Genomic DNA, 14,133 nt, shown 5'->3' on the forward strand with positions numbered 1-14,133 from the left:
GTTAGCAGGATCGCTGAAGTATCGAGCCGCGCAGTGGTACATCGTCAAGAAGGACGATGTGAATAGTGCGGAAGACTTCTTATTGAAACTGGAAGAAGAGTTCGTGCCTCCGGATCTGCAAGAACGTCTTCGGGACCAGATGAATGACTTGAAGGAGCGTCAGTGTCGAGACTTGCCCGATTACATCAGCAAGTTCAGGCACTTGATTACTCAAGTCAAGGAGATGCGCGAACTGGACAAGATCATGTGTTTCTTGCATGGTCTGCCGTCAAGTATTCGGGAGGAAGTCCAGTATCGCAGGAGTGCAACGTTGACCGACGCTATTACCGTAGCGCTCGACTATGACCGGTCTCACGCGCATCGTGGACGCTCGGATGGAGCACGCTACAGCTCGAGGTACCGATCGTACGACAATAGGCGATCGAGGAGCAACAACGATGGACCAGTGTCGGTGGAGATGGACAACGTAAGGGTGCCGTCGAAGGAGGAATGTATGCGTCGAAACCTATGTTACCGGTGCGGGAGTAGCGCCCATCGGGCTCGTCAATGTCCGATGCAGCCGTAGCCGACGCAAATGGCTAAGCGGAATGGGCCAAAGTACAACAACTCGGGCAGCAATTAAGGGTGTAAGCCGAGGATGAACATGGTCCTCGATGATGACGAACAGATGAATACTGTCGTCATGGGTCGCGTGACTATGAGTGTGGCTGACATCCAGGAGCAAGCGGATGAGTTACAGGCACTCATGGACAAGACACGTGTGAAAGTGGAAGAGACTGTCACTGCAGCGTCAGGAATGGCGGAATGTGCTACCTCGTTGGACTACCTCCAGTTGAAGAACCGAGTTTGCATGCGATGCAACTGGACTTGGAGTTTGATGTGTGCGGATCGACGCCAGAGCAGTAAGCCGAGTTGCATGCGAAGCCACCAGTGGAGTTGGTTCAGCAAGGATCGCAGCCAGCAAGTACAACGGAGACCTTAAAGGTGAACGCAGTGGAGTCCGAACGTACGAGTAACCTTTTCATCAAGAAGGGTCGCCTCAATGGCAGAGATGTCCGAATTCTGTTGGACACGGGTGCAAGCACGAACATGATTATGCCAGGTTTGGCTAGTAATGTGCTTCTGTCAAAACGACTTCAAGCTCAGCGCTTTGGTGGCACGTCGACGCTGGCGACGGGTGTCAAACACGTGGAAGCTCCAGTGAGCACGGATGGGTACTTCTTTCCTGCGATCGAGTTCGTGGAATGGAAGTTGCCGGAGTCGCACGACGTCATTTTGGGGAAACCGTGGTTTAAGGACTACAACCCTCAAGTGGATTGGCAAAAGGAGGAGGTTGTCATACCTGACCGGATGCAATTCATCGACGCTGATGCACCGTCGTTCTCGCACAACTGAAGGAAGGTGAGTATGAGCACGTGTTTTTGGTGAAGATACAACTTGTGCCCGCAATGGAAGGAATTCCAGAACCGATCTTCAACGTAGTCGGTATGGAGTTCAAGGATGTGTTTCCGGAGCAATTACCAGACAGATTGCCTCTGATGCGCGAAGTCAACTCTGAAGTGACGTTGAAGAAGGGGGATCAGCCAAACTCTCGTGCACCGTTCCGCATGTCGAAGATGAAACAGGATGCTTTCGAAGAATTTGTCAAAGACAAGTTGAAGAAAGGATGGATTGAAGTGTCGAACTCGCCGTGGGTTTCGAACATCTTCGCTATCCCGAAGAAGGGCCCAGTCACAAGTCAAATGCCGAAAAGGGCTGAATGGTTGCGTAGCGGCAATTTGAAGATTCCGTTGCGTTAGGTGATCGACTACCGCTATCTCAACAGCGTGACTGACGTTGTTGCCATTAATCGAGGGGTTGTTCGATAAAATGGTAGGTTGAGTCATCTACACGTTGATCGACCTGGCGCAGGGATATCATCAAATGGTGGTGGTGAAGTCTAGTCGTCCGTACACTGCGTTTCGAACGCACAAGGAGACATATCAGTGGTGTGTAGCGCCCATGGGAGTGGCTGGAATGCCAGGGACATGGTCCAGGCTCATGCGCAAGCCGTTCGACAACTACAATTTTATCGTCGTGTCTCTCGACATCTGCGTTTTCTCGAATAGTATGGAGGAGCATGTGGAATGTCTGCGTGCAGTTTGTATGGTACTGCGTCGCGAGAAGCTTTTTGCGCACATGGCAAAGTGTTCGTTTGGTCAGTCCGAAGTGGCTTTCCTAGGACATGTTGTCTCGCAGGCAGGAGTAAGCGTTGACCCACATAACACGGAAGCGATAGCCAAGTATCCGACTCCGACGAATAGAAAGGAGTTGTTGAGTTTCTTGGGTTTGGCAGGATATTATCGCAGATTTATCTGTGATTTTGCCGAGATTGCTCGTCCGTTGAGGGATTTGACGAAGGGAGACATTCCATGGAATTGAACGAAGCATGTGGAGGACGTGTATTTGCATCTCAAGCTCGCACTTCAGCAAGCGCCTACGCTGAAGCTGCCGGACTTTGAGCGACCGTTTGTCGTGACGACGGACGCGTCACGACATAGTACTGGTGGAGTTCTGTCACCGAAGTATGACGGAGTAGATCATGCGATTGCCTTCTATTAAAAAAGTTGGATAAACATGAGTGTGGATGGCCTACGCATGAGAAGGAGCTAGTAGCTATCAAAGTGGTTACGGAGAAGTGAAGACATATATCTGCATGAACGCCCATTCGACGTCTACACGGATAACGCAGCGTGTTCGTGGATGTTGCATCACCCACGAGTGTCACCAAAGATGGCTCGCTTTTTGACGCACTTTTCGCAATACGCGTTTACTTTGCATCATGTGCGAGGTAAGATGAACGTTGTAGCAGATGCGCTCTCACGGCCTCCACCGGATGGACTGGAAGACGAAGAGGAGAAAGAAGCACCTCTTCCGGATGTGACGTATACGGTTCATGACTGCGACGACGAATGCGCGAAGAATGCCGCACCAGTTCATGACCACCGCATTAAGTCTGCAGTGTTGCGCAACTTGTCAACGGATGATACTCACCTGTTACTCGACGATGTCGACTTACGGGGGGAGGGTCGCCCGATTGGCGTAGCACAGCAGCAAGTCAACAGCGTCGACTATCATTTTGTAAGTCCGCACTTGGCACCTGAGACGAAAAGAGCGTTTCAGGAAGGATACGAATCAGACCCTGCTTTCAAGCAACAGTGGTCTAATGGAGCTGGAAAGGAGAAGTTCGTCAAGCACAATGGGCTTCTGTTTTTCAAACAGACGAAAGGCGAAGCTGTCTACCGACTTTGTGTGCCGAAGGTAAAAGAGCTTCGCACAAATGTCATGATCGAATTTCATGATGGAAAGACGTCCGCGCATCCTGGAAGTCGACGCACGTACCTGAAAGCAGCGCAATGGTACTACTGGCCGACTATGGACCGCGACGTAAGGGAATACGTTCGCACATGTGAGACTTGTGCACGATGGAAGTCCAGTAGCCAGAAGAAAAAAGGACTACTGATGCCGATACCAGTGCCAAAGGAATGCTGGGAAGTGGTGTCAATGGATTTCATCACGGGTTTGCCAGTGTCGGAGGGGTTTGATGCAATACTAGTTGCAGTGGACAAGTTGTCCAAGCGAGCGAAGTATGCACCAACGTATTCGACAGCTGACGCGAAGGACACGGCTAAAGTGTTCTTTGATGCAGTTGTTCGGCATCGCGGATTGCCGAAGGTCATCATCAGTGATCGCGACTCGAAGTTCATCTCGGACTTTTGGAAGTCATTGATGAAGTTGATGGGTATCAAACTCAGCATGACAACTGCGCACCGAGCTCAGGCAGATGGCCAGACAGAGCGCCAGAACCTCGTGCTCGAAGATGCATTGAGATGTATGATCTCGCATCACGGTGACGATTGGGTTAAGCACCTAGGGACTATCGAATATGCGCATTCGACCCTCGTCAACGCGTCTACGAAGTTCGCGCCATTCGAACTTGACACAGGACGTAAGGTGTCAAACATTGTGGCAAAGGAGATGAAAGACCTGCTGCAATCGGAGAATAATGTGCCGCTCGCGGAGTTCGCGAAGAACTTTGCGAAGGAGCGACAGGAGATCGTAGAACGTGCTCGGAAGAATTTGGAAGAAGCTCAAGCAAGACAAAAAAAGAGTACTACGATCGCAAGCGCAGACAGGTTGTCTTTAAAAGAGGTGACTTAGTGCTGCTCGACACAAAGAACTTACCGCAGAAAACCGTAAACAAGAACACGGCATTGAAGAAAGCGAAACTAGTGGCTAAGAAGGTTGGACCGTTCGTGATTGAACGTATGGTGAACGACAACGTGGCGAAGTTGATACTTCCGCGCACGATGAAACGTCTTAATCCGACATTCAACGTTGAGTTGCTGACCCATTACCAAACAAACAGTGAGGATTTCCCGAATCGACCGATTCCGAAGGCTGTACCTCTATTCGTGGACGAGGACACTGGATAAGAACTCTACATTGTGGAGAAGCTGCTCAAGAAACGAACTAGACGTCGCAAACGTCAATGGCTCGTGAAGTGGCATGGGTTGCCGGAGCATGAGGCAACCTGGGAAAGCTAAGCGCGCAGATCAAGCACGTTTCGCATTGGCGTCAACTCCTGGATGAGTATCGACTCCGCCAACGCGAAGTCAACCAGGGGGAGATGTCAGGCCCACCTCTGGCCTGCTGAGCAAGCAAGCCAGAGCGATGCGGCGCAAAGGCTCTGGCTTGCTTGCTCGCGGCCAGAGGCTTGAAGTTCCTGTGACAGAGCGCCGTCATGTAGCCAACGTCGCCGCTGAAGAAGGCTAACGAGAGGAAGAACATGACGAAAGGCCCAAGCACCCAGTTCTGCACCATCGTGAGCAACAGCAGGCACCAGACGGCGAATATGCAGTGCACCAGGTTCCAGCGCACCTTTCTGAGAGGCGGATACATCATGACGAGCAGCCCAACCGCCACGAGCACGTTGGTGCTGCCCACGGCGAACTATCCACGGGTATGTCGAAAGCGTGAAATTACCATGCTGAGTATTTGCAGCTTGAGGCCTCAGGGCAAAGCGGAGGTCTACAATTACTTTAATCATCACATCAGTTTTAAATATAAAATCTGAAAAACAGACTTGTAAATCCAGCGCTTCCTCGTGCAATGCACGGCTTTGTTATTTTAAGGTAGATGTTTCCGCTGTGGTTATTGTTTGTGTGGGTCTAGCATGGTTCGGTCGACAACGTAATAGATATCAAGGCCATTATGCTCAAGAACTGTTGTACTTCAAGCTCTAGAACTACCGTCTCCTTACATTTCGCTTGAAGTGCCCAGTACTCCCTCGATGTGTAATGGACGCGCCATCGAGCACGTTGGCAACATCCTCCATACTCCCCAGCAGCCGAAGCAACGCAGTGATCCAGTCGACATTGACTTCAAGACAGATAATGCGACTGCTAACTTCGTCAAATACAAAGCTCATTGAGCAGTGGCACGTGATCCGCTGACCCAGAAGGCGCTTTCCCAGCGACACTTGAGCGTCGGTGTTGCCGCGATCCTTGTCAAGGTGTGGAAACACCATGTGTAACGTGGCGGCCGATATTGTGACAGTGAACATTGCAGTAGCTGTGAGAACTCCCAGAGTTGCTGCTTCCACCCGCTTAAGGTGTATTGCTGGGTACAAGAAGTACATTGCGTATCGGCGTAGCTGCCGCAGTAGGCCGCCACCCCCGGACACACTCCCCATGACGATGTCTGGAGCGAACTTCAGTTCCACCAGAAGTGACTTGATCAAACTCAGACCCACCGATTCCGATAAAATCCCTGGATTTTGGAAGCTGGTTTGCACGAAGGAGAACACCTTGGCCATGAGGCACCACGTATTCCCGTTGCCGTTGTCGCGATATGGGCCTCCTTGCTGAACTTGCATGAAGCCATCAATTTCCTTTCGCAGGTCCGCGTTGCCCTTCTCCAGACTGAGTAGATATTCTCGCTGCCTTTGACGGTAACGGCTCTGGTTAATGCGGCAACGCTCTTTACGGCGTGCCATCTTGGCGTTCTGCAAAGTCGGATCTGTCCGTGCACGCGACTTTCGGCCTTCACGCTGCTGCGATGTTCGCGAAGTAGCATCACTTGAAGGTCTCTCCTGGCACAGAGTGGAGTGGTAGTAGACCTGCTCGTCACCGTAAGGCATGTTGACTTGAACGGAGTGGAGTAGGATGCTGGAGAAGTTGATGGCGGTACGTCTGAAGGATAACTTTGGAAAGCGAAACTTAGCTCCAAACGGCCCGGAAACGTGCAGTTGCCTCGATTGCGAACGCTCAACTAAGCGTAATCGCGTGTTGGGAATACCTATCGTCGCAATGTCCTCAGACCCACACTATTACATATCACTACAGCATGCATCGCGTGAGTAGGGAACCACACATGGGTGGTGGTGTGCTCAATTAAAAAAGCACGGATTGCTTTGAGCCCACAGATTGTGTTCAGGTATGATGCCTGCCTCTCACAGAATTGTGCGTAGTATTCCTACCAACCTCACGAAGCAGTAGTGGTGATTGGTCTAGGTTACACCAGCCAGGGCGTCAAAGTTGGGCGTACAACCAATGTCGTCCCTGCCGTACTGCTGTGTCGCGTCGGGCTCGAAGAGTGTTGGTCGTTGAAGTGATACGAGTGTCGTTACTGTTGAGAAGCGCGGTAGTTGTGATCGATGTACGGGGTAGACGGTTTATTTAATACTGAATTGCTACTGCTAGCCTAACATGCATGCCTCGCTGTGCTCCTACGCGAGCACAGGGCTCTCTTTGCGTATTTCTGAGTTTTGCTTTTCTTCTTGACTATGTGCTACCCTGCGTCGTTTTGTTTTGTTTTCATTTCATTTCTTTTCTACTAAATGCATGTTCCATGTTTCCTTTTTCTTGTTTTTCCTACAAAATGCACGTTCACTGTGACGACTGACCCTCTCGGGTAGCTGTCACAGGAACGTCAAGCCTTTGGCCGCGAGCAAACAAGCCAGAGCCTTTGCGCCGCATCGCTCAGGCTTGCTTGCTCAGCAGGCCAGAGGTGGGCCTGAGATCTCCCCTCGGTTGACTTCGCGTTGGTGGAGTCGATACGCATCGAGGGGTTGACGCCAATACGAGACGTGCTTGACCTGTGCGCTTAGCTTTCCCAGGTTGCCTCATGCTCCGGCAACCCAAGCCACTTCACGAGCCATTGACGTTTGTGACGTATCGTTCGTTGCTTGAGCAGCTTCTCCACAATGTATAGTTCTTCTTCAGTGTCCTCGTCCAAGATCAGAGGTACAGCCTTCGGAATCGGTCGATTCGGGAAATCCTCACGATTCGTTTGGTAATGGGTCAGCAACTCAACGTTGAATGTCGGATTAAGACGTTTCATCGTGCGCGGAAGTATTAACTTCGCCACGTTGTCGTTCACCATACATTCAATCACGAACGGTCCAGCCTTCTTAGCCACTAGTTTCGCTTTCTTCAATGCCGTGTTCTTGTTTACGGTTTTCTGCGGTAAGTTCTTTGTGTCGAGCAGCACTAAGTCACCTCTTTTAAAGACAACCTGTCTGCGCTTGCGATCGTAGTACTCTTTTTTTGTCTTGCTTGAGCTTCTTCCAAATTCTTCCGAGCACGTTCTACGATCTCCTGTCGCTCCTTCGCAAAGTTCTTCGCGAACTCCGCGAGCGGCACATTATTCTCCGATTGCAGCAGGTCTTTCATCTCCTTTGCCACAATGTTTGACACCTTACGTCCTGTGTCAAGTTCGAATGGCGCGAACTTCGTAGACGCGTTGACGAGGGTCGAATGCGCATATTCGATAGTCCCTAGGTGCTTAACCCAATCGTCACCGTGATGCGAGATCATACATCTCAATGCATCTTCGAGCACGAGGTTCTGGCGCTCTGTCTGGCCATCTGCCTGAGCTCGGTGCGCAGTTGTCATGCTGAGTTTGATACCCATCAACTTCATCAATGACTTCCAAAAGTCCGAGATGAACTTCGAGTCGCGATCACTGATGATGACCTTCGGCAATCCGTGATGCCGAACAACTGCATCAAAGAACACTTTAGCCGTGTCCTTCGCGACAGCTGTCGAATACGTTGGTGCATACTTCGCTCGCTTGGACAACTTGTCCACTGCAACTAGTATTGCATCAAACCCCTCCGACACTGGCAAACCCGTGATGAAATCCATTGACACCACTTCCCAGCATTCCTTTGGCACTGGTATCGGCATCAGTAGTCCTTTTTTCTTCTGGCTACTGGACTTCCATCGTGCACAAGTCTCACATGTGCGAACGTATTCCCTTACGTCGCGGTCCATAGTCGGCCAGTAGTACCATTGCGCTGCTTTCAGGTACGTGCGTCGACTTCCAGGATGCGCGGACGTCTTTCCATCATGAAATTCGATCATGACATTTGTGCGAAGCTCTTTTACCTTCGGCACACAAAGTCGGTAGACAGCTTCGCCTTTCGTCTGTTTGAAAAACAGAAGCCCATTGTGCTTGACGAACTTCTCCTTTCCAGCTCCATTAGACCACTGTTGCTTGAAAGCAGGGTCTGATTCGTATCCTTCCTGAAACGCTCTTTTCGTCTCAGGTGCCAAGTGCGGACTTACAAAATGATAGTCGACGCTGTTGACTTGCTGCTGTGCTACGCCAATCGGGCGACCCTCCCCCCGTAAGTCGACATCGTCGAGTAACAGGTGAGTATCATCCGTTGACAAGTTGCGCAACACTGCAGACTTAATGCGGTGGTCATGAACTGGTGCGGCATTCTTCGCGCATTCGTCGTCGCAGTCATGAACCGTATACGTCACATCCGGAAGAGGTGCTTCTTTCTCCTCTTCGTCTTCCAGTCCATCCGGTGGAGGCCGTGAGAGCGCATCTGCTACAACGTTCATCTTACCTCGCACATGATGCAAAGTAAACGTGTATTGCGAAAAGTGCGTCAAAAAGCGAGCCATCTTTGGTGACACTCGTGGGTGATGCAACATCCACGAACACGCTGCGTTATCCGTGTAGACGTCGAATGGGCGTTCATGCAGATATATGTCTTCACTTCTCCGTAACCACTTTGATAGCTACTAGCTCCTTCTCATGCGTAGGCCATCCACACTCATGTTTATCCAACTTTTTTAATAGAAGGCAATCGCATGATCTACTCCGTCATACTTCGGTGACAGAACTCCACCAGTACTATGTCGTGACGCGTCCGTCGTCACGACAAACGGTCGCTCAAAGTCCGGCAGCTTCAGTGTAGGCGCTTGCTGAAGTGCGAGCTTGAGATGCAAATACACGTCCTCCACATGCTTCGTTCAATTCCATGGAATGTCTCCCTTCGTCAAATCCCTCAACGGACGAGCAATCTCGGCAAAATCACAGATAAATCTGCGATAATATCCTGCCAAACCCAAGAAACTCAACAACTCCTTTCTATTCGTCGGAGTCGGATACTTGGCTATCGCTTCCGTGTTATGTGGGTCAACGCTTACTCCTGCCTGCGAGACAACATGTCCTAGGAAAGCCACTTCGGACTGACCAAACGAACACTTTGCCATGTGCGCAAAAAGCTTCTCGCGACGCAGTACCATACAAACTGCACGCAGATGCTCCACATGCTCCTCCATATTATTCGAGAAGAAGCAGATGTCATCGAGATACACGACGACAAATTCGTACTTGTCGAACAGCTTGTGCATGAGCCTGGACCATGTCCCTGGCATTCCAGCCACTCCCATGGGCGCTACACACCACTGATACGTTTCCTTGTGTGTTCGAAACGCAGTGTACGGACGACTTGACTTCACCACCAGCATTTGATGATATCCCTGCGCAAGGTCGATCAACGTGTAGATGACACAACCTACCATCTTATCGAACAACTCCTCGATTAATGGCAACGGGATCTTGGCAATGACAGTCGCGCTGTTGAGATAGCGGTAGTCGAACACCCAACGCAACGGAATCTTCAAATTGCCGCTACGCAACCATTCAGCCCTTTTCGGCATTTGACCTGTGACTGGGTCCTTCTTCGGGATAGCGAAGATGTTCGAAACCCACGGCGAGTTCGACACTTCAATCCATCCTTTCTTCAACTTGTCTTTGACAAATTCTTCGAAAGCATCCTGTTTCATCTTCGACATGCGGAACGGTGCACGAGAGTTTGGCTGATCCCCCTTCTTCAACGTCACTTCAGAGTTGACTTCGCGCATCGGAGGCAATCTGTCTGGTAATTGCTCCGGAAACACATCCTTGAACTCCATACCGACTACGTTGAAGATCGGTTCTGGAATTCCTTCCATTGCGGGCACAAGTTGTATCTTCACCAAAAACACGTGCTCATACTCACCTTCCTTCAGTTGTGCGAGAACGACGGTGCATCAGCGTCGATGAATTGCATCCGGTCAGGTATGACAACCTCCTCCTTTTGCCAATCCACTTGAGGGTTGTAGTCCTTAAACCACGGTTTCCCCAAAATGACGTCGTGCGACTCCAGCAACTTCCATTCCACGAACTCGATCGCAGGAAAGAAGTACCCATCCGTGCTCACTGGAGCTTCCACGTGTTTGACACCCGTCGCCAGCGTCGACGTGCCACCAAAGCGCTGAGCTTGAAGTCGTTTTGACAGAAGCACATTACTAGCCAAACCTGGCATAATCATGTTCGTGCTTGCACCCGTGTCCAACAGAATTCGGACATCTCTGCCATTGAGGCGACCCTTCTTGATGAAAAGGTTACTCGTACGTTCGGACTCCACTGCGTTCACCTTTAAGGTCTCCGTTGTACTTGCTGGCTGCGATCCTTGCTGAACCAACTCCACTGGTGGCTTCGCATGCAACTCGGCTTACTGCTCTGGCGTCGATCCGCACACATCAAACTCCAAGTCCAGTTGCATCGCATGCAAACTCGGTTCTTCAACTGGAGGTAGTCCAACGAGGTAGCACATTCCGCCATTCCTGACGCTGCAGTGACAGTCTCTTCCACTTTCACACGTGTCTTGTCCATGAGTGCCTGTAACTCATCCGCTTGCTCCTGGATGTCAGCCACACTCATAGTCACGCGACCCATGACGACAGTATTCATCTGTTCGTCATCATCGAGACCATGTTCATCCTCGGCTTACACCCTTAATTGCTGCCCGAGTTGTTGTACTTTGGCCCATTCCGCTTAGCCATTTGCGTCGGCTACGGCTGCATCGGACATTGACGAGCCCGATGGGCGCTACTCCCGCACCGGTAACATAGGTTTCGACGCATACATTCCTCCTTCGACGGCACCCTTACGTTGTCCATCTCCACCGACACTGGTCCATCGTTGTTGCTCCTCGATCGCCTATTGTCGTACGATCGGTACCTCGAGCTGTAGCGTGCTCCATCCGAGCGTCCACGATGCGCGTGAGACCGGTCATAGTCGAGCGCTACGGTAATAGCGTCGGTCAACGTTGCACTCCTGCGATACTGGACTTCCTCCCGAATACTTGACGGCAGACCATGCAAGAAACACATGATCTTGTCCAGTTCGCGCATCTCCTTGACTTGAGTAATCAAGTGCCTGAACTTGCTGATGTAATCGGGCAAGTCTCGACACTGACGCTCCTTCAAGTCATTCATCTGGTCCCGAAGACGTTCTTGCAGATCCGGAGGCACGAACTCTTCTTCCAGTTTCAATAAGAAGTCTTCCGCACTATTCACATCGTCCTTCTTGACGATGTACCACTGCGCGGCTCGATACTTCAGCGATCCTGCTAACACAGCCAAAATGCGTCCACTCAAATTACTATCCTTCCAGTCTATGCCCTTAGCTAAAAAGTACTGCTCCACCTGCTCCCGGTATAGTTGGAACGATTCCTTGAGCGTCCCCCCGTAGCTGGGCATTTTTATCCCATCCAGCTTTATTTACGACAGCTGCCTTGACTTGCGCAGCTCGTCGATCAATTCTGTCTGCTTCTCCATGGCCGCCAACATACTATGCATTAGTTGGGCCGGATCCGCCATCTTGAACACGCGAAAACTTCATACTTTGTGTGTTCACCCTTGAAACTTGATACCGGTGGGAGCAATCTACTTTTAGGGGCACTGACTAAAAGAAAGTAAAAGAGAAAACCTGTTAAAGCAAATAGCCTACGCTACTTCCTAAAATTGGCCGAGTTATGCGCTGTGGGAGGTCTTGGACTTCTTCGATGCCTTTGAAGAGGTCGGTGACACGTGAGAGGTCGATGACGCGTGAGAGGTCGAGCGGTGACGGTTGTCGTCCTGGTCTTCGCTTCGCCAAATTTTGCTGTGCCGGGCTACCAAGAACAAAAACTGACTAACCGGCTTCGAGACTTACAATGCTCGATTTATATGCGGTGCAGTCTTTTGAGAACAGTAGCTACTTGGGCAAATGGGCTGTCACCGGGGCCAGATGCAAAACAAATTTGCACCACGGCTGCCCTCCAGTTATTTCCCACGGTCAGCGTACAATAATAGGTTGCCCTATTAATGTACCAAAGTCTCCCCAACAGCTGGGTTGGTCACGCTGACGTGACACTTACACCTCAAGCTGAAAAAGCCTCCCCTTGAGTGCCGTGCAGCAGCGAGCCTTCCCCCCGCAAGTGCTACCAGATGTCGCGTTGGGCCCGAAGAGTGTTTGTCGTTGAAGTGGGTGCGAGTGTTGGTCCTGTCGAGAAGCGCGGTAGTTGTGGTCGATGTGCGGGGTAGACGGTTTATTTAATACTGAATTGCTACTGCTAGCCTAACATGCATGCCTCGCTGTGCTCCTACGCGAGCACAGGGCTCTCTTTGCGTATTTCTGAGTTTTGCTTTTCTTCTTGACTATGTGCTACCCTGCGTCGTTTTGTTTTCTTTTCATTTCTTTTCTACTAAATGCATGTTCCATGTTTCCTTTTTCATGTTTTTCCTACAAAATGCATGTTCACTGTGACGGCTGACCCTCTCGGGTAGCTGTCACAGGAACTTCAAGCCTCTGGCCGCGAGCAAGCAAGCCAGAGCCTTTGCGCCGCATCGCTCTGGCTTGCTTGCTCAGCAGGCCAGAGGTGGGCCTGACACTCACCAAGGCCAAGGCTGCCACCTGGTACTTCGACAAGTTCACGCCGCGCATCGGCGTGCTCACGCTCATGGCGCTGCTCTTCACGATCATCGTGCTGTTCGCCTCGTAGAGCACGCGCATCTCGTCCAACCTGGACAAGGTCATCTACGCCGCCGTGCCGCTGCTCATCTACTTCATGTTCATATTCGTGGTCTCCTTCCTGATGAGCTGGTGGCTCGGGGCCACGTACGAGCAAGCCGTGACGCCGTCGTTCACGGCTGCCAGAACAAATTCGAACTGGCGGTGGCGGTGGCCATTGCGTCATTGGGACTTAAGTCGGACCCAGCGCAGATGAGTGTTGTGGGCGCGCTCATCGAGATCCCCACGAAGCTAGCGCCCATGTACCTGGCGTTTTGGTTCCGTAAGACGCTGTTCATAAGCTTAGCCAAGAAGGACAACGGCGAGGTAGCTCTCGTGGAAGAGATGAAACGGTAACCCGACCTGGGTGCGGCCGGAGTCTATTCGAAGAAGACGGATCTGTAGGCCCGAGGGTAGTGGCCACGGCGTGAGCTAGTACTTCAGCGTTACTATAACGTTCTACGTGCAAGGAAGGTATGATTTCCAAATGTCAAGCTGTCCTTTAGGACAGTGATGCGGACTCAATCGTGCAGCTTCACGAAGCTGTGTGTGCGTGGCGGCCACCACAGTCTTGACCACAATACCGGCGGTTGAGCTTTAGTGATAGGACTTTTGCGTAAGTCACCCGGGCATTTATTACTCGGTTTAGTACCTGACCCGGAGACTGCACTTTCAATGCATATTGCTCGATACTGGACCCGGAGACTGCACTTTCAATGCATATTGCTCGATACTGGACAGGTTGTCTGGGCAAACGCCGCACATGTATTAGTGAGTAAAACTACACCCTCGATGGGCTAACGCCGCACCTGCTTCCAAATCGTTCGTTCAATGTTTGTATCAGTCAAGTCCCATTGACGCCTGAAAAGTGCCACGGTATGACTCTGGAGTAGATGATTTTAGCTCCTCTTCAACACGTTCTCCGCAAAAGTTTTCGTTCTATGTGGCGACAACTCGTGAGAAGGTTCTTCG

The 14,133-nt window shown here is 51.0% G+C and overlaps 1 protein-coding gene across 1 annotated transcript; it reads left to right on the plus strand.

The window, feature by feature from the left end:
• Positions 1 to 4,828: 4,828 nt before the first annotated feature.
• Positions 4,829 to 13,518, plus strand: IUM83_19455 (arsenical-resistance protein; the record flags this gene model as incomplete). The annotated part of the gene is made up of 3 exons (XM_067944505.1): positions 4,829 to 5,002; positions 13,154 to 13,282; positions 13,360 to 13,518. 3 exons carry the CDS (start codon positions 4,829 to 4,831, stop codon positions 13,516 to 13,518), a joined length of 462 nt encoding a protein of 153 aa, XP_067789585.1.
• Positions 13,519 to 14,133: the final 615 nt, after the last annotated feature.

This window comes from Phytophthora cinnamomi (assembly GCF_018691715.1).
Source record: "Phytophthora cinnamomi strain GKB4 chromosome Unknown Contig51, whole genome shotgun sequence".
Taxonomy (NCBI): domain Eukaryota; phylum Oomycota; class Peronosporomycetes; order Peronosporales; family Peronosporaceae; genus Phytophthora; species Phytophthora cinnamomi.